Consider the following 19,913-nt stretch of genomic DNA (forward strand, 5'->3'; position numbering starts at 1 on the left):
TTTCTTGGCTTCTATCCTTTGAAGTCAATCTTTTTGAAACTCTCTGTTCTGAATATAAAATAATTATCTGTTAAGCACTTGTTTAGTACTGTGTAATTTCATATTTCCTCTCAAATTTTTGTGTTACTGTTATTATTAATCTGTACCTTTATTTTGCAGCCAAAAGACCAGCTTTACCTTTCTTATTAAATCAGTTTAGATTGTTTACATTTTAATTGTGTAATGTAGTCTTGAATTGAATGCATTCAAAATGTTATATCTTGAAAACTTCATTATAGGAAATATATTAATTGACCATAAATAAATTCATTATCTTATTTTTTCACTTTTTTTTAGTGAAAAAATATATTTATCTATAAATTTCAACCTGAGCTTAAAAAAATTGTGATTCCAACACTCGCGACAAATAACTGGGTGCTTCAACACCGCTGCTATGACCACTGACCCTCACCTTTATGAGTACTTTGAGAGAAGATTCGGACAGATACAAATGATTCATAGAAGGGTAAGTGTTGACTTTTGAAAATCCATAAAAAAATTTATTTCATAAAAATGAATAAGCTAGATGAAGTAATGCATGCCTTTATGTGTTACAGTCGTAACCATGACATCCGGTCCAATATGCCCCTCCCCCCTTACCATTCTATGAACGATCCTCACCTTTATGAGTACTTTGAGAGAAATATCGACTTTTGAAAATCCATAAAAAATTTTAACATGCCTGAAACAAGTGAGATTTATGGAACATTAAAAGGGAAAAAATTTAATAGAAACTTTGAAGAAAATACTACTTATATTACTTATAAATGATTTAATTCCAGAAACGGCCACAGTCAGCACATTCAAGTGTTTCCTCGACAGTCAGAAGTAAGAAGAAGCATGAGGAAGATGTGCTTTATAAAGTAGCTGTTATAACCGCAGATAAAAACAACGCAGGCACAGACGCCAAGGTCTCAATCATTTCTACAAATTCATTCTTATAATTTACAATTCTTGACAAATTTGTCAGCAGTTTTTACAAACACGGTAGTGGAAAGTGTACCCTTTTAATATTTTAAGTCAATAAAATGGAAATATTTCAAGGATATTGGAGTAGGAATATGAAACGACTTAAAATACATGCATTTATGCACTATGCAAATATTTATTTAACGTTGGATGAATGTTCGTTAATGTAGCAATTAAATGTTGAAATTCTAAGGGAATTTTAAAAAAAATGTTTTCTGTTAAGTCTGTCTTCTGTAGATGATATTCTTGATAATTAAGATTGCTTTCAAATATTCTTTTTTTAAATATAGATTCAATATTGTTTTAATGCTGGCATGCTCTTGAGAAAACATACACTGCATGGGAGTGTTACCAGAATGTGGTTTTTGTTTTAGGTTTTTCTGACAGTGAAGGGTCTTAGGGGTAAAATTCCAAAAACCAGACTGACTAAGAAAGCTGGCTCAGTCAAAAAGAACAGCAAAGTAGCCTTCCGATTTGCCAAAGGCAGCACTCATCTGTTTAAGATCAGAGGTCCTGAAATTGGAGATATCAAGTCAATAGTTATTGAGGTAAATGTTTAGCAGTTATATACAGTAAATTTTAAAAATTCACTTTTCAAGTTCTTAATTTATTGATAGTTTATACCAAATAGATATCAAATTTCAAAGTGGAACATCTTTTAATTATGTTCTTTATACAATACATGTTCTTTATGTAATAAATTTAGCATTTTTAGCTCAAATGTAGGTCAGGGTTATTATTTTAGTGAACATGCATTAGCCTGCTCAGAATTTTTATGCATTATATTTTTATGAAAACACATTTTTGGGAGATTTGTGTATTAAAAAAATTAAATGCTCCAAACTATGAATTCTGTTCAAATATTACAAATCCACTGTATTCCTTCCAAAGAGGAATCATTAAATTTTAGATATCCCATGAAAATAATAAAAAAAAAAAGAAGTTCAGCCATGTCTAGGCACAAAAGAAATTTCAATGAATTTGAAAGAGGAATATTCAGGATTTAGAAAGTATCTGAAAATTTCATCAATGGTGGACATCAGTATTGCAAGTTCATTTTGTGTTGTAGACTGATGGCATACAGAAGGAGCAAGCATGGTTCCTACAGGAAGTAGAAATCACCAATGTTAAGAGGAAGAAAAGCTGGACATTTGTTTGTAATAATTGGCTGTCTCTGCATCATGTGGACCAACAGACATCAAGGGAGTTATTCCCAAATATCTCCTCTAAAACAGGTCAATATTGTGTTTTAAAGGGAGATTACTCTTATGACATCCAGAATTGACATATTCTTTTATCAAGGAGACATTTGTCAAAAAAATTAATTTTATGGGGAAAATATTTTCCTATATATTTGTGAAAAATAATAAGATAGTATATTTGTACAGATTCTGATTTTATACAGTATGCCACCTTTCATCTCGATGTGTACTCATTTGATAATTGCTGGTACGAATGAAAAAAACCCTCAAATATCTGTTCATAAAAACTAAATAATCACTAGCTAAAATACAAATATAATTGCTAAAGCATTATGAGTTGTCTTACAGCATCTTTGATTAAAATCCTAGATAAAATATTAGTAAATTCAAAAGAAAACATCTTAAATATAGATATTCTTATAATTTTCAGACTATGAGATTGTCACGGTGACAGGAGATAAGAAAGGAGCAGCCACAAATGCCAATGTATATATCACCATTGAGGGTCGGTCAGGGGTCACTCCCAAAATTCACCTCAAAGATTTCACACGGACCAACTTCAGGCAAAATTCCAGTGACACTTTCAAAGTTAGAGCTAACTGTGTGGGCCCTATGAAGAAAATTAAAATTGAACATGACAATACAGGGCTGGGTGCTGGCTGGTACTTAGAGAGGGTGAGTGAGCAGTTTCATTCAATGAGACATATAATCTGTATATCTGAATTATTTTGCTCCAAGCAAAAATAATAATGTGAAAAGAGAGATAACTCTGTCCCATTATGAATTTGTCCACTGCCAATGGGGACAAAGGGGTCAACATTGTATGTAGTTAAAAGGTTTTTTTGTGATCATGTTTTTTTATGTATTTTTTTTAATCGCTTAATTTTTAGCCCTTTTTGCATATGTACTTAAGTTTGAAAAAGAATTCTTTTGGATGGGTAGTAGATATGCAAAATTCACAAAAAAGGTAAAAACTTTGGTGAAAGTGATACATGTAGTCATGTACCATATAAACAGATATGCCTTTTTGTTCCCTAGGTTGTGATAACAGATTTAAATCACACTAAATGGAAGTATTACTTTCCCTGTGGTATGTGGCTTGCCAGAGATGAGGGGGATGGGGCCATTTCCAGATACCTCATCGGTAGCAAGGATCCATTCGCTATCAGAAAAGGTAGATTTATAGACAGGAGTATAACCCTGTAAGGATACATGTAGAAAGTAAAAGGACTGTTCATTGTCAAGATTTGTGAATGAAGATTTGGAAGAGAGGGATAGTTCCTACCATCTTTCACATTTTATTAAATTTAGCCATTTATATTTTTCTGAATTATTTTTTTCATAAACAGACAGCAAATACAAGGTAACAGTGTACACGGGTGATAAGAAGGGGGCGGGTACCGACGCTAATGTCGTTATCAATATATTTGGAGAAAATGGCGAATCAGGAGAGATCAAACTGGACAATGCCAAAAACAATTTTGAAAGAAACTGGTGAGTTTAGTGATTTGTCTTAACTGCACAATATTTTACAAAGTAATGAAGTTTAAAGTTTATTTTAAAAACAAATCTTTTCCTTCTGTACAGTCTCTCTCTGTATTTGGCTATTGAAGCATTTAGAAGAAAACCACTGTTTTCTCTTTTGCAGCAAGGATGAGTTTACGGTGAAGTGCCCATGTCTAGGTCGTATTACAAGGTTAAGAATCGGACATGACAACACAGGCTTTGGGCCTGGCTGGTACCTGGATAAGGTTAGTGAAGGGCTGGATAGCATTGGACAGGAGGAGAGGAGACCTATCTGTATTCATACTGTATAGGGGATTTTGTTGGCGGGTGTAAAATTTGGCATTTTTCCTGCTCAAAGGTATGCCAATAATTTTGGCGAATTTTATTTGAGCGGACATCAGGTTTCAGCTCTTTGCAGATGAAGATTAAGAAGAGTACTGAATATTTTAGCGATTAAAATTTTAGCGGGCTACCATCAAAATGCCAAATAAGCCAAAATTAACACCATGCTAAAATAACCCGCTATACAGTAATACTGTGAAACAGTTAACCTTTGATTTGAATCTGATTACAAACCACCAGTTTAGATGAATAGTGCTGATATTGCCATCATCTTAGGAAAGAATTGGTTCAAATCAATGTTTCCTGTATTACATTTGATATTATAAGTGTACACATATAATCTTTTGCAGATATACTCCACAAATAAAGGTTTATTAGAAAAAGTATGAAATATAGTTTACACAAACACAGAAAAATGTAGTTCAAGAAAAGCAACAACAACAAAAATAAAGACTGGTAACCAACAAAAAAATATATGTATAATGATTACAAGGTAGCACCAACATTCATCATATAATATACGGTATGTAAAACATTTGTATAAAAAATGCATGTCCCAAGAAATTGGTATAATCTTGCTCAAAAAAATTAATGATAATCCTGGGCCCTCTTGTTTTCCTGGCAGAATTCACCACTTTTCATTGCATTGTTTATAAACTATGTAATTGTAAAGTTTTCAGTATAACTAAGGTATTGATATACCACATTCGTAGAAGGCAGAAGTGGGCTGCAGAGTTGATATCTTCCCAAACTGTGGCAATTCATTCCAGTGCTCTCTTGTGTATCCTAACAAAAAATAAATTAGGATATACTGAAACTTAACTAGCAGCAGCATGTAGGAATTTTCAGAATTTCACATGCAAAATTTAAGTAGATTTTTAATGTTTTTAAATCAGTTGGATTAGGCATTACAAGATGGCAATTCCAGATCAGTTATTTTGAATTGGTTCTGAAAGCAAGCTCTGGGTTTGGTGTGCTTGAGATCTTCATTGTTTTAGGAATGTTGAATGTCAATAATAGTGGTAATATTGAAACAATTAAAACTGTGGCAGTTTCATGCATGCTCTGTTGAGTATAACTCAGTCTGAATTATCTCTGTACTTACCATTCACTGTGAAGAAGACTAATTTCTTGTCCACCTTGTACGTCGCGTTGCTGTCTGGAACGGTGGCCCCCACAAACTGACAGTGGTCCTCCCCTCTCCCAGCTTTATCTCCGATGTCGTAGAATTCCCCTCCCTTACTGGGCCCTAGAAATATTTTATACCTAGTGTTTGTACACAACTGCACCCCAACAAACTTGACCACAGCAGACCCAAAGAAACTTTTCCTGATGTATTTTTTGCCTCCACCGCAGTCATTTCGAATCGGTGAGTGGGAAGTAAAGTTGTAGGGAACCCACTGGTTTTCACTCATTACTTCAGCTGTAAATTCTGAGAAAATCTTCTGTATGTCATTGAGTTTGCTCTCAAATGTGTTGACTTTATCAGTTGTGGTATTGAGAACCATGTCCTGGTTTCCCAACGAGACTTTAAGCAGGTCAATTCCACCAATTTCATATTCTACAGCTTGTAAATCTCTTTTCAAATTCTGAATTTCATTTTGGGCATTTCTAAAGTTTACAGTGAACCCAGATTTGAAATTATCAATGCCTTGTTCCATGAATAACTGGGAATCAGCAACCCCCTGGATTTCCTCTTCTAAGTATCGTAGCCTCTCTTTCAGCACATCACTGCCATCATTGTTACAAGTCTTTAGTTTAAGACTCAGTTCTGCCACCTTTTGTTGAATTTGTCCGAGTTCTGTTTGACTCTGATTCTGATATTTGGCTAGAGATTCTGGGAAGATGTTTACAAATCTAAATGTGGCGTTCAGCCTTTTGCTCTGAGAAAAGATTTTATTTTCTATTTGCAAGATTTCACTCTGGAATTTTTGCGAAATTGCTTTTTGTAAAGACAAAATTTTCAAATCAAGTTTTGAATTCACATGATTTTCTGTTGCTTGTGGTAGATCTTTAACTGACTGTTCAACTTGGTTTTCCAGGATATTTAACTCTTCCCTGAGGTCTGTAATATTTTTCTCCATAGTTCCTTGTTGAATTTGATATTTTTCTTGGAAATTTGAAATTCTTTCTTCTAAAGACTGTGTCCTTCCAAATAAAATTTCGCTTACATTTTGGTATTTATCATCAATTTCATTGACCCTCAGATTCATCTCTTTTGAAACTTCTCTTTTAACAAAAGATAACAATCTTAAAACATTTTTTCCACTCAGAGCAGGGGAAAGATTAGAGGAATTTCCACTGTCAATTTCAGAGACATTATATATGGTTTTTGCCGGTTTATTTGGATTAAAGCTAACATTTTTCAATGTTCGAGCCAGCATGTCTAGAGCATTTGTATTCCAAGAAGTTTTAGATGAGGTCTCGGGCATTTTTGTTGGTTTTGTTACAATCATGAATTCATTTATAAAATCGTCCTCTTTAGTGTCATTTTTTGTTTCATCATCTTCAATGTCACTGGAGGATTCAACTATTTCTGATGGACCAATATTATCAGCTTTCATTTGTACCTTTAAAGTTTGAATAAGTTTGTTCATAAAATCCACACCTAATTTGTTGTCTGGAGTTAAAATTGCAGGAACTAAATTGTCCACAAGGTTCCTCATCCAATCATCTTTGAAACTTTCCAGCTCATTCATTACGAGTGGACGGACCGGATCCAACAGGGAGTCCAGAGAATTGGACCGCTGGGGGACGACCGTTTGTCCCCCTGCTGTCTGTGGCAGTTTGGATTCCAGATGTAGAACTTTGTCCTCAATCTTTTTGACATATGATGCTGACTGGGCCAAATTAAATTCCAATCTTTCCATTGTTTCTTGATTCCTGGTCTGTTGAGATACAATACGAGGTAATCGAACCTCCAACCCTCGCACTGTAGTGTACAACCGCTGAAGTTTGGCTTCTAGACCTTGCATCTTCCTGAGAGTTCCCTCATCTTGATTACAGCTACTTCTGATGCTGTCCCTGGGTATGGTCAAACTGACCACACAGTCTTCACCAATGGCATTTGTTATTGACCATACCTGCTTTGTTCCCACAGATAGACCAAACCACAAGATTACCAATATATGCTGCATTTCATGAAAGATTTTTGTTAAATTTTTCGTCCATAAAATTGAATTGTGTGTGAAATCCAAAGAAAAATTTCAGCAAAATAATTATAACATTTAGTCAACACAGACTGTTCTCAATTTAAAATGAATTTTCCACCGGATCTAAAACTCACTTTCTTTGTATTCTTAGAAATGAAATGGCATGAAAGAGAAAATTGTTTATACATTTCTGAATCCAGCTAAGTGGAAGTAAAATTGCGAAATAGTTTTTATTCTAGCATCTGTGCAGGTGAATGACACACTTGATTGATGACCAGTGTAGTTGTATTTTCCTCCCATCTTACGGGGGAGTTATTTTGCCATCAGAAAGAAGCATTGCATTGCCCATGTAAACACACTTGTTATCAGTAATGAAAAGAACATTTATCTCTTGATTCCTGCTATGCTTATATTGTGAGGGAAGGAAAAAAAACCTGGTGTGAATTGCTACATAAAACAACAGGTTTTGATAAATATATGTTTTTAACAATTTATTAACTACGTGTACGTTTTCCATTTTTAAAAAGTAAATTAATGTTGGGCTTCTTTGATGCAGTGCATGTGCATGCAAAGTTAACATGATTTTGTTTTATTTTAAATTGTCAAGGTTTAAAAGTGCTGACATAATAAATGGAAAGATTTTTGCCATGACTGTGGCCAGATTAGGAACATAAATTTTTATGTTATATATAATACAAATTCAATAACTAACATTCATTTACTTTTGTGCTTCAATTTCAAAAATAAGTTTGTCTCTTGTTTTAATTTCAACCTAAATCACAAAGCTTGAAATATAAACAAAAAAAATCAAAGACTGTAATTAGTATAATGACTTTATTAAAATGTTAAGTAAAATAATTTACTAATGAATTATGTAAAAAATTAATAATTAGAATAAAACCCATTGCAATTGATTAAATATTGCAGATGCATTTTCTGGCACAGAAAAATTCCGCCAATTTGTAATGACTAAATCTCTCCTCCCATGCATCTTAGAGGCTACCGAAATTGCTTAAAATTTAGATAAAGCCTGTAAAAAAAACTATACTTAAGTGGATTTACATAAACAGTTTAAGTGAGTATGTTGAGGGCTGTCTGTATCTGCCCTGTTTGTCATCAGCAGCCTCTGATTCAGACGTGAGGGGTGCTCGGTATTCCTCTGTTTAATTCTTATACTTTTATCTGAGTGAGGTTTTAAATGCAGATAATAGTATGTCTCTGATGCACTACAGTGCATGGATCAGTAGCTACAAATCTTAATCATAAGATTTAATGACTGGATAACTCTATAAATTCCCATGAATATGAATAAGCTGCTGAAATTTTAAGGATGGTTTAGATTAGTGCATCTGTCCATGCAGGTTCAAATATACACCAAAATTTTAATCTATATGTAACTCACTTTGAATTAGTAATTACCTTAACTCATCTATCTCTTACAAAGTTTTATTAAGTATAGAGGAAATATTTTGACTTTACGACTGTAGATCCACCAAAGCAGAGCAGTGAAGAGTAATAGACACATCATACATGACTCTAAGTTGCATATGACAAGAGAGTAAGATACGACCCTGAACCAGTCATTGGACAAGGTCAATATCAGGGGTCAGAAGTTCAACAATTATATTGTCTGGGCCTGAACTTAAAACCACAAAAACATTTAAAACCAAGGACATGCTTGAAACAATATTCCAGGATTGCATAGTGTCAAAGCAAAAATCCTTGTTGGTTCCATAACTTTATAAATATTCTAAGAATTAGGATAAACCTTTGTTTGTAGGTTGACAATGAAATTGGGAAGAGATTGGGGGTTACTAGTCAGGTGCAGGAAGTTGTTATGAAGACAGTTTACTCAAGACTGAACTATTTCAAGTTCAATTAATTTTAGATGAATTTGTAATTTTTAGATCCTGTTTATTTTCTAGGTAATTATTGATGACTGTGACAACATGATAGTGTACGAGTTCCCCTGCGGTAAATGGTTTGCCGATGATGAAGATGACGGTGCTTTATTCCGAGACCTCATTCCAGGGGTTGGAGCCACAAGCTCTTATGGAGGTCAGTGTGGAGAAAAATTTCTAATGAAACTTTTTTGAGCAATTTTCATGTGAATTTCTGAAAATTGTTAGACGTTGGTGAGAGTAAAACAAGTTGTAATTGAAAGATTCAGAATTTATTTTCATGTTTTTAATAATCTAATTGATTGTTGATTTTATTGTTTAAGTTCTTTGAATTTGCAAATTAAAAAGACTACCTGAAGTTACTTTACTTATCCCATTGAAAAAAATGCTATTTCCAATGTCCAGAATATTTGAAAACACATTATCTATTTACAGGGGTACCATATGTAATCACTGTCTCTACGGGTGATAAGAAGAATGCTGGAACCAATGCCAGGGTTTTCATCATGATGAATGGGGGACCCAACAAGGAATCCACTGGTAAAATCTGGCTAGATAATGGAAGCTTTGAGAGAGACAGGTCAGAGATCTTCAACATTAACCTCCAGGCCCTGGTGAGTCCTGTCCAGAGTTTGGAGGTGGGTCACGATAATAGTGGAGTGGGGGCGGGGTGGTACCTGGAACAGATCATTGTGTACTGCCCCACCACCGGCATAGAACAGGTCTTCCCATGTAAACAATGGCTGGCCGTTGACAGCGAGGATGGGCAGATTCAGAGGACACTGTTTGAACAGAAGGCAATGAGGCAGAAGAAAGAAAAAAGTAAGAGTACAGTAGAACTTTGTTTTCTTGTACTCTGATATCTCAAATACTGTAAAATCACATATTTTCATGTGGTCAGATTTCCAAGGTTTGAGGAAAAAATATTGGTTTGTGGGGATTTGATTTCGTGGTTGGAAATTTTTTTTTAGTAGTAAACCTTATGGAATTTTACATTAGGTGGTGGTTATAAATTTGTGCGTCTCTCCATACCTTGAAAACAACAAAAACTAAACCTCCACAAAATTAGTGATTTCACAGTATTATGGATTTGTTGATATTGTCTCTTATGAAATTATATGTCTCTAAAAGAAAATTTTTAAAAGAAATATTGATTCATGTAATGCAAGTTGCATTGTTTCTGTAGGAGTCCATTGGCACCTGTGGGTTAAGACCAGTGATGAGAGTTTGTCTGGGACGGACGCTCGCGTGTTTTTCTGTCTGTACGGTACCAAGGGTAAAACAGACGAGGTGGAGCTGGACAATAAGAGTGATGTGTTTGAGCAGGGGAACACTGACGAGTTTGATATACACGTGTCTGACGTCGGCAAACCGTACAAAGTGAGGGTGTTCCACGACGACACGCGTCTGATGTCAGGATGGAAACTAGACCAGGTAAATCACATACTGAAACTTGATGTCAAAAGCAACATTTAGCAAAACTGTGGATAAAAATTACATATGGAGTGAAATCAAATTAATCAAAATTGCACATATACTTTTATTTTCTGCATTACTAAAGTCGACCTTAATTTTAAAAGAAGTATATATTTATTAAGATACATATAAATGCACAAAATTTGCATGTGTGACACTGTGTGGGTATATCTGCTGAATTACTTAAAGCACTATCAAAAGTCTGTGTTTTGCTTAAATACCAGTACAATGCATATACAACTCCAAACTTTACTGATTTACCAATCTATCAACTTAGAAATTACCTACAGAAGTAAGTATATATAAGAGGCATGTAAATGTACATATAACAGAGATACAGACTGTAAATGCATCATAGCTTTGTGTGTTTTGCTTTATATCTTGTTATCAGTTTTGTTTATGAGGCATGGTATAAATTGACAAGTCTTATTTTAGAAAAAGTCCCTTTTAATCAAACCTCCTCCTGGATTTAAATAAAGCAGTCTTCACGAAAACTCAATGGTCCGAAGACCGAGGCCAGTGAATTTTGATGTCGGGTCAGTGAAAATCAAAATTCAAGAAGTCCGATGGGCTTGTTGAGTATAAAAATCATACACAGTCAAAATTTATTTCAACTGACTTGCTTAATTTCATTGATATGTAAAATAAAAAGAACAAACATGTGTTTACGCCTCGCCCAATATGGATTTTTTCAAGGACCCCACATATTTCCGTATTACACCTCTAAGTGTCTACATAACTAATATTAACTAGTACGTAAAATGTGCAAAGTTCCAACGAACAACTTACCGAAACGCGTCAAAGGGTGAAAAATGGCGGCATTACAAAAGTTGAAGTACGTAAACATGTATAAATTTACAGTTATGAAAATGTATTTATTTTATTTTTTAAGTACGGGGCCAGTAAAAATTTTGGTGGGCTAGTAAATTTTGAAAGTTCACTGGTCCGATTGGCCAGTTAGCTTGAAAAGTTTTCGTGAAGACTGTAAAGTAGACATTACCTAGTCCTAAACTGTAATAAAAATGTTCTTGTACATCTTGCTTTTCAGAGTTTTATTCCTTTGGCTTGAGATGAAATTTTAAGATGTTGAATCTTAGTTTCTTATGTACTATACTTTTGAAGAATAAATATTTCATGTTCTCTGTGGAAATTTACATATTTAGAAAGAAATTTCATCATTTACAAAAAGTTTTAACTTGGCTTCTTCTTCTCAATTTTTTTTTTACTATTGCATAAAATATTCAATACATTATTTGCCAGTAGAATTGTGGTATATATCTTTTTCATATAGGTTCAAATTTGTCTTTGTACCATTGTTTTTAAAGTGTTCATGTTTGTTGCTTTTCTCTTAATATACATTTACTTGTATAATTTTTCATCACAACTTCTTTTGTGTCTGTTGTTTATGAAGAAATTAAAACAAATTGATCATGTCACTTTTTTGCATCTTAATGATGGCTAGCAGTGTATTTGTTATGATTTGTTCCAAGTACACAGTCATATGTTATCTGCAGTTTGAAATAATTGTGCACTTTGTTATAACAAAATATTTTCACTTAGTACCTTTGTGAAGGTCAGTGTTATTTCTTTTTCTTATGATTCACTAAAACTTAAATATCTTGAATCATGATCACAAGCCACTGCATGTTTATAATAGAGATGATCAGAGGTTTAAGATGGTTCAGTGTCAGTAATGTATGTGGGACAGATAATTAAGAAGAGTTTTCGGTCTAGCGTAGATCAATCAAAGACAGTGACAACCCTCATACTCACATGAATATATTTTACATTTTAACATCAGAGGAGTGCCTTGTATATTTTCTATGAGAAGCAATACATGTCTTTACTAAGTTTTCACTGACAATAAATTCATCATTAGTCTATCAATTTCTATCATTTATGGCCCTGCGTTTTGTTGTAGATTGAGATGGAGAACATTGCCAGTAAGGAGAGGTACATCTTTAAGTGTGGCAAGTGGCTGGCCGTGGACGAGGGAGACCACTCCACCGTCAGGGAGATGCCAGCCGAGGGACCCCTCATCAAAAAACCTCTAGCATGTAAGTCTACCCCCCAACAACAATAGGGGGTCAAGATTTAAAAAATAATACTGTCAAGTTCTGCTTTTATATATTAAAATTACTTTATGCATTACAATGTTTTAACAATTTTACTCTGCAAAATGATAGCAATATATTCATATGCCAACATTTTTATGAAGCAATAATAAATATTGATAGAATATTTAATATGTTTTTATAATTTATTCAAGATTTTATAATTCAACCAATGAACATTGGAATAATAAGATTATTTTGTGTTTTCAGTGGTTAAATACACACTAGAGGTTTACACAGGGAAGAAGTCCAGGGCAGGGACAGATGCCAATGTGTTTATTTGTATTTTTGGGGAACTTGGAGACACAGGAAGACGATGGCTGACACATTCCTCCACTAACATTAACAAGTTTGAGAAAGGACAGGTATGGGGATTTATAGATTTATGTCAGTAACATTTGTATTTAAAATGCTTTCATTCACAAGTTGCCACTTTTTGTTTGACTTTTGTGTTATTTTGCTGTTTGTATGATTTTTTTACTGAGCAAGATCAACTTCTTACAGTGTTCTGAATTTTCTCTTTCAGTGTGATATTTTTGAAATTGAGGCTGTGACCTTGGAGAAAATAAAGAAAATAGAAGTAGGGCATGATGGGAAGGGTTTAGGGGCAGGCTGGTACCTAGAAAAAGTTGTCATCAAGCGGGCAGATAAACCAAAATATGATGTCAGCATCGACTGTAGCTCGTAAGTGTTAATGAAGGGAAATAACTCATATGAAGTTGCTGAATTTTCTTGAGAGTTGGATTGATTCAAAATCAGTCTTTTACTCTATTAAATCTTTCATGTAACTACTACTCAGTTAATATATGAACAATAGTTACTGCAATATCATTGAATAAAAATAATAAAAATTTGCATCTACATCTATGAAGTTACAGAGTCCATATTTTCATATCACATTTGATTTTCATCAATGTTCATTTTATATGTATAACTTCACAGCTTTCTTTCATAATAAAATGAGTTGATTTAAAATTATATTTACATGTACCTGTTAATTGTGTTTTCAGATGGTTGGCATCAGATGAGGAATCAGGACATATTGTGAAGGAGTTCTTAGTATCAGGGTCCCAGTTACTGGGAAGTAAGTATGGAGAGAGTCTGAGTAGCTTGATCAGTACAGGTTTGAAAGTGTACTATTTCTAACCTAAGTGATACATGTATTACTACAGAGCAATGGTTTGAATTTCAGAGACCACGTACAACGTGTATGTGAAGACGGGAGATGTGCCACAGGCAGGAACTGATGCCAATGTCTTTCTCAAAATATTTGGAGAAAAGGGAGACACAGGAACCTTGAAGCTGGAAAATGCTGAATCTACCTCAAACAAGTTTGAGAGAAATCGAACTGATCACTTCATTCTTAATGCTGAAGATATTGGAAAGGTGTGTTGAGAGAAGAGACTGAAAATTATCGTTAATGACAAAGAATAATGCTATTCTAATGAGTCTGTAACCTCAATTTCATCAGAGGAAAAGATGGTTTTTATATTCAGACTTTTACAAAATAATTTTATAAGTTATCCTACATCTTCATTTAAAATTTGTAGAAGTCTCTTATCAAAATGAAAAACTTAAGGATTAATATGTAAACACAGTGTGGTATATAAGTTTTGAACATAATTTGTAGATCAAGAGAATCCGAGTTGGACATGACGGAGCCAACTTTGGCTCGGGTTGGTTTTTAGATGAGGTTCGTATCGACATCCCCTCCCATGGACAGCAGTATGTGTTCGCGTGTCACCGCTGGCTGGACAAAAACGAAGGGGATGGAGAGATTGAAGTAGAACTGGAACCATCCTTCAAAGAGGATAGAGAGAAGAGTAAGTTCCCCTTAGATGTGTGAAAAATAGTAAAAGAAAACACTACAATGTGAAATCCCCCTCCGGTTTTCACTTTTATCATTGCAAATATAAATAAAGCAGTTAACTGTGATCAGAAAGCAGTGTTCTGTGAATTTTTAATTTCATTTTTGAATCTAAAAATTTATATGCCCATGACTATTTGACCTTGGCTTTCTCTTTCAGATATTAATTTTCAAGACCCTTATCTTTTTTTGAATGCTCTTTATCACATACACTTGTGTTTCTTAGTGGTTAAAAACAACTTTTTTGGTAATAGAGGAATGAATGTTTGTATTTGATATACCTTCTAACCTGCAATATTGTATGTCAGGAATAAGATGCAGGGGCCTTCGAAGGCTTTGTGCAAGTAAGCGATGACATTGAATTTGTGTGGAAGTAATGCACAACCTCTGTACAAACTACATGAGTTGTCTGAAGCCACCAATTTTTGCACTCTCAACAGGAGTTTTCCCCCTTGATTTGCCATGTATTAACCATGAATGACATTTTTGTCTTTTTTATTTGATTTCACGATTCACTTGACAATTTTGAAATGTTTTGTAGAAGTAAGAAGAGGTAAATTTGTGCAAGTTAAAATTTACATGAGAGGAAATGATTGTTTATAATAAACTGTTGGCATTGAAACTAACTCTGAGTTTTCAGTGTTTGTATAAATTCAGATTTTTTATGTCTATACTGGGAAATCAAAATCAGAATTAAAAACAGAGCTATATATGGTTTATTGATGTTATTAAAATTGTACTGTGATTGTTTTCTTTTTCAACTTTGAATCTTTTACCTGTTCATGATCCCAAAAGAAATGACTGATTTTGTTTTAAAAGATTGAAGGTTTCTTAAAACAAAGTTTGCTGAATTCTTTCTGAAATCAGATGATAAATCATAGAAAGGATCAATTCACACTTTAAGACCCTGATCATTGGACAAGAACTGAAAAAAACAGGATAGGGGAAATTTTATGAGTTTTTTTCTTTGGTAGGAAAACTCAGTGTGCAATGTAGTACAAAGGCTGTTGTTAAAAGTGATTATGTTTTAATCTCTGTGTGAAACTACCATTAGACAATTAGAATGCTGGGAGCAATTAATTGTTATCAGAGTTGTCAGAATGAATGATGCTTTTATATAAACAAATTTGATTTCAAATAAGTTAAAGCGTTTGTGGAATTGGTTATATTTCCACATAAGAAGGATCTTTTCTTGTTTTCATCATCTGTAGATTTTAAACAACTTAGACTTTGATATAAATTCTTGATGTTTTCTCTTTCTACCTTTGACATTAGCACCAGACAACACAGTGAATGTTGACTGTATTGAGGATGGTTTGTAAAACGAGAATCCGCATGAGAATTTTTATTGCTTTCTTTGCCTAAGGTTTACCCATTTTGTTTATCTAACAGGCTGAGACTGTTTTTTAAACAATTATTTTTTATAGGGTCCTTTATATAAAACATAGAGCCCAGTGTGCTTTATGCTTCAGAGTATGCTTGATTATTCATTGGTCATGTTTATGAAATAGACTCTAGTTAATACATTTATATAATACTTTCCCTGTAGCATTTTCAAATTTTCTTGTAATTTATAGATATCATATGAATTTGAATACTTATTTTTGACTCTTTGAACTGCTGTTAGATGTAGATGCTGATTTTTGCATGAACATGCAGTATAAAGTGTTGTTCTCATAGCTTAGATCAGTAAAACAATTACTACAACTAATAATTCAGACTGAAAAGATAAAATTGGAATCAGAGTAATTAATTCCTTGACATTTACAGTACTCTTTATTTGTATGTCTTAATCTTCTTTATATTTCTTCTTCAGAAATTAATAGGCCTGTAAATATTTTACCAGGGAGTTTTAATAATGTTTTATCTTTCATTTTCAGGAATTCCGTATGAAGTGACGGTGTGGACCAGTGATAGATCTAAGGCTGGCACTGACGCTAATGTTTTCCTACAGATGTATGGGACAGAGGGCAAAACGGACGAGATAGTGCTCAATAATAGGTCTGATAATTTTGAACGTGGAATGAAGGAGAAGTTTAAGGTAAAAATATTTTCTTCCACAGTAATGATGATTTATTGTTAAAGTTTGATATAAAAAGCATGCAGGTTTATAGATTCCTAACATATTAAGTATGCTTAAGCAACACATTTTTTTTTACTTACCAATTTTATGACCCCAGTCCCACCCATACAACCAATGCTGTGTTAAAAAGTCCATCCTTTTCAAATATCAACTGGTAATGTAACATTCAAATCATGTTGTACTTTAATATAAGATTAATGGAAATCCTTATGTTTTTCTAGATTGAGCAAAAAGACATTGGGGATCTGCTGAAGATAAGAATTGGACATGATGGTAAAGGATTTGGAGCTGGCTGGCACTTGGATAAGGTGTGATGACTACACTTTTTACAAATATATATTTCACAAAGATTAATTTTGATTTTGATTTGATATATGAACTTGAATTTAAGTTTTAAATAACTATAAATTGGAAAATTATGATTTTCTTTTCAGTTGCTGATCCAGAGAAAGCCAAAGGCAGGAACCAAGAAGAGGTCAAAGTCCAGCAAGTCTTCTGGGGCTAATGCAGCGTACGAGAGGAGACAGTCCCTGATTCAACAGAACGAGGATCAGGACTCTGACAGCAGTTCATCCTCCTCCCCCACCCCCAGGCGCAAGAGAAGCCTCAGGGTCAGTCCTCATGTTTTCCCTCTTCTATCAATAGCTTTTTTTTTGTACATTTTAGATAAAAACAAGCAAAACTTTGCTGCAGTTTGGTTGAATATTTAAATAAGGAGGAGTGATGCATGTTCATACATTATTATTTATATTGATAAATAAGAGTGAATTTTCTTCCCCTTTTGAATATTGTGTTTTTATCTGACAACAGAAGAAGCCGGATCTGAAGACAGTAGAAGAAGAAGAAGACGTTTACGATGGAGAAGAGACCATTGATTATTGGTTCTTTGTCGATAGGTGGTTTGCAACTGATGAAGACGACAAACAGATCGTCAGGGAATTTGTCCCAACGGACAAAGATGGAAGACCTCTTAAAAAGGCCCTTGATGGTAGCTTATATTCATGCTTCTATAGATTTCTTATTGGTTATCATAGTGCAAGCTCATCTCTAAGTGCATTTTCATTTCTCTACCCACAATTTCTTTACAGATCAAAAGAGGATAGCCTAGTTTTAGATAATTTGCAAACACAAGATTTATTTTATGTACATGTAGTTGCCATATTATTGTTGATGTATAATGAACATTTTACGTGATTTTTTCTTTGCTAGATGTGGAATACATAGTGAGAGTATACACTGGTAAAGTCAGTGGTGCAGGTACGGATGCTAACGTGTTTGTGACTCTGTTTGGCAGCTATAAAGACAATCCTATTGACTCAGGAGAAAGACAGCTCAAAAATAGCAGCACAAATATGAACAAATTTGAGTCTGGACAGGTATTCTTAAAACTTTAACATTTTATGTTTTACTGTAAAAATTATATGATTTTGTGTAAGTTTGGAGGACATTATAAGAGGGTGATTGAGTAGTGATGTAATAGTCAGCATGCACATAATCCCTTTTCATAGTCAATTCTTTCAGTAAAAAGGTAGCAAGCAAGTTAAAATAACCAATGTACCGTATAGCCGGTTATTTTGGCGGGGATATAATTTTGGCCTATTTTGGCGATTTATAAAAATTCACCAAAATAAAAACCGCTAAATTTGTAGCCTACACACCTTGCATTTGTAAATTCCCCATTTTTGAATGGTTACGGCAAATCACCGGTAGAGCTATCACCGGTATATAAGTCAACAAATAGTTATAAATACAGATATAATTATCCATACTGACATTATTTTGATTAAACAAAAATATTTAGTTCTATAAGTTTATCGTTTTTAATTTGGATTTCATCACTGCCAAAACTTTTACTCCAATCTACCCTCAAGTTATAAAGGTGCCATGCTTGCTAAACAATGGGTTCAAATCATCTGTCATTTATACGGCACACTCATGACCAGTGAAGTTTTTTCAACAATTAATGTTTTAAACTACATGTACTTGTTATAATTAAATAACTGGTATCAATTAATACCTATGTGTGAAAGTAATTGCGCTTGGGATGGTTTGTTCACGTAAACACAGACAGCGCTTGGAATGCATTGTCAGCAAAATGTATATATAAACGGATTTAGCTACGGAAAAAACATGTTTGCATCCTACTTTCCTTTTTCAATTTAATACAAATATTTTACTTCTTTAGAAATGTTCTTTACATTATTTGTGCAGTTCAAATAAGAGCTACATCTGAATTTCCATATTTGGGGTGTGATTTAACAATAGTATCTGCGTATTTCCGAGGATTTCCCGACACTTTGGCAAGTTTGGGAGGGTGTGCAATCGTAACAAGAGCGCATTCTTAACCCGCGACTTAATGGTAATAAATTTGAATTCACCAAAATATTATCCACCAAAATTAATGATATATCTTAACAACCTAAAATCGCCAAATTTGTGTCCCGCCAAAAAAACCGGCTATACGGTATTTAAGTAATAAGATCAAATAGTTTTACAAATGTAGGTGGAAAACTGAACTGAATCTATGGTGTATTAAAAATGTAAATGGTGCACTTTTATTATTAGGGCTTCAAATTATTTAGATACACTAATTGATTTAACTTTAGTTTTAGAAATTTGTTTTGTCTTACTGATATGGTTATTTTTTAGGAGGACATCTTCACGATAAAGGCTGTGGAACTTGGAGCGCTGACTAAGTGTCGTATCCGCCATGACAACTCTGGTCTGGTGGGGGCAGCGTGGTTCTTAGACAGAGTAGAGGTTGAGGATACCAAGAATAAGAAAACGTAAGTATTCAAAGTATATATAGGTACCAATAGCTGAAAATGTACTTAGTAGCAAGAGTACCATTGGAACAGTAAGTATACCAGTGAAACAATTAAACTTGTGAAGTCTTAAAAGAAATTAAAAAAAATATTGAAAAAAAAAATAATTGTACAAATTTTTCAATGAAGAACTTTAACCTTTGACCTTAGGTACTACTTCCTGTGTCAGCGCTGGCTGGCAACAAGTAAAGATGATGGACAGATCTGTAGGGAGCTGGTTCCTGTAGACAAGTCAGTGCTGAAGAAGATGGAGAGACAAGACTCTGCAAGAATGGAGGTCGCCCTGGAAACTAAAGGTAACCAAGCTCTCTCAATATGTGCCTATGAATTTTCTTTTTTAGGTCTTTCCACCTTTCTGTGGAAAGACCTATTGAAATGCTTATGTTTTTTATTATTCCATTTCTCACCTTATGTTTTGACACCGTAAGACTTATCAA

The 19,913-nt window shown here is 33.9% G+C and overlaps 2 protein-coding genes across 3 annotated transcripts in view; one reads left to right on the plus strand and one right to left on the minus strand.

Annotated features, from left to right (window-relative positions):
* Positions 1 to 448: 448 nt before the first annotated feature.
* The window catches only part of LOC134279041 (lipoxygenase homology domain-containing protein 1-like), a 31,827-nt gene continuing 12,362 nt past the window's right edge, over positions 449 to 19,913 (plus strand). Inside the window, exons 1-25 of one of the 2 annotated variants that reach the window (XM_062761380.1) lie at positions 449 to 505; positions 822 to 950; positions 1,383 to 1,556; positions 2,078 to 2,243; positions 2,641 to 2,885; positions 3,249 to 3,384; positions 3,560 to 3,704; positions 3,859 to 3,961; positions 9,136 to 9,268; positions 9,547 to 9,933; positions 10,298 to 10,545; positions 12,509 to 12,644; positions 12,912 to 13,066; positions 13,228 to 13,385; positions 13,712 to 13,785; positions 13,894 to 14,087; positions 14,332 to 14,524; positions 15,844 to 15,882; positions 16,449 to 16,609; positions 16,873 to 16,959; positions 17,086 to 17,262; positions 17,462 to 17,639; positions 17,861 to 18,027; positions 19,301 to 19,437; positions 19,627 to 19,772. In XM_062761380.1, the coding sequence (XP_062617364.1) occupies positions 491 to 505; positions 822 to 950; positions 1,383 to 1,556; positions 2,078 to 2,243; positions 2,641 to 2,885; positions 3,249 to 3,384; positions 3,560 to 3,704; positions 3,859 to 3,961; positions 9,136 to 9,268; positions 9,547 to 9,933; positions 10,298 to 10,545; positions 12,509 to 12,644; positions 12,912 to 13,066; positions 13,228 to 13,385; positions 13,712 to 13,785; positions 13,894 to 14,087; positions 14,332 to 14,524; positions 15,844 to 15,882; positions 16,449 to 16,609; positions 16,873 to 16,959; positions 17,086 to 17,262; positions 17,462 to 17,639; positions 17,861 to 18,027; positions 19,301 to 19,437; positions 19,627 to 19,772 (3,883 nt within the window). In that variant the 5' untranslated portion in view covers positions 449 to 490. The remainder of the gene's footprint in view (positions 506 to 821; positions 951 to 1,382; positions 1,557 to 2,077; positions 2,244 to 2,640; positions 2,886 to 3,248; positions 3,385 to 3,559; positions 3,705 to 3,858; positions 3,962 to 9,135; positions 9,269 to 9,546; positions 9,934 to 10,297; positions 10,546 to 12,508; positions 12,645 to 12,911; positions 13,067 to 13,227; positions 13,386 to 13,711; positions 13,786 to 13,893; positions 14,088 to 14,331; positions 14,525 to 15,843; positions 15,883 to 16,448; positions 16,610 to 16,872; positions 16,960 to 17,085; positions 17,263 to 17,461; positions 17,640 to 17,860; positions 18,028 to 19,300; positions 19,438 to 19,626; positions 19,773 to 19,913) is intronic. The other variant, XM_062761381.1, reaches the window with a different exon arrangement.
* On the minus strand, positions 4,424 to 7,226 carry LOC134279042 (uncharacterized). Its single transcript, XM_062761382.1, has 2 exons — positions 5,164 to 7,226; positions 4,424 to 4,844 (listed from the first exon to the last, which is right to left on the minus strand). Exons 1-2 carry the CDS (start codon positions 7,193 to 7,195, stop codon positions 4,744 to 4,746), a joined length of 2,133 nt encoding a protein of 710 aa, XP_062617366.1. The 5' UTR covers positions 7,196 to 7,226; the 3' UTR covers positions 4,424 to 4,743.

Source organism: Saccostrea cucullata, unplaced genomic scaffold (genome assembly GCF_032062105.1).
Source record: "Saccostrea cucullata isolate Sc308-1 unplaced genomic scaffold, CSIRO_AGI_Scuc_v1 ctg278, whole genome shotgun sequence".
Classification (NCBI taxonomy): domain Eukaryota; kingdom Metazoa; phylum Mollusca; class Bivalvia; order Ostreida; family Ostreidae; genus Saccostrea; species Saccostrea cuccullata.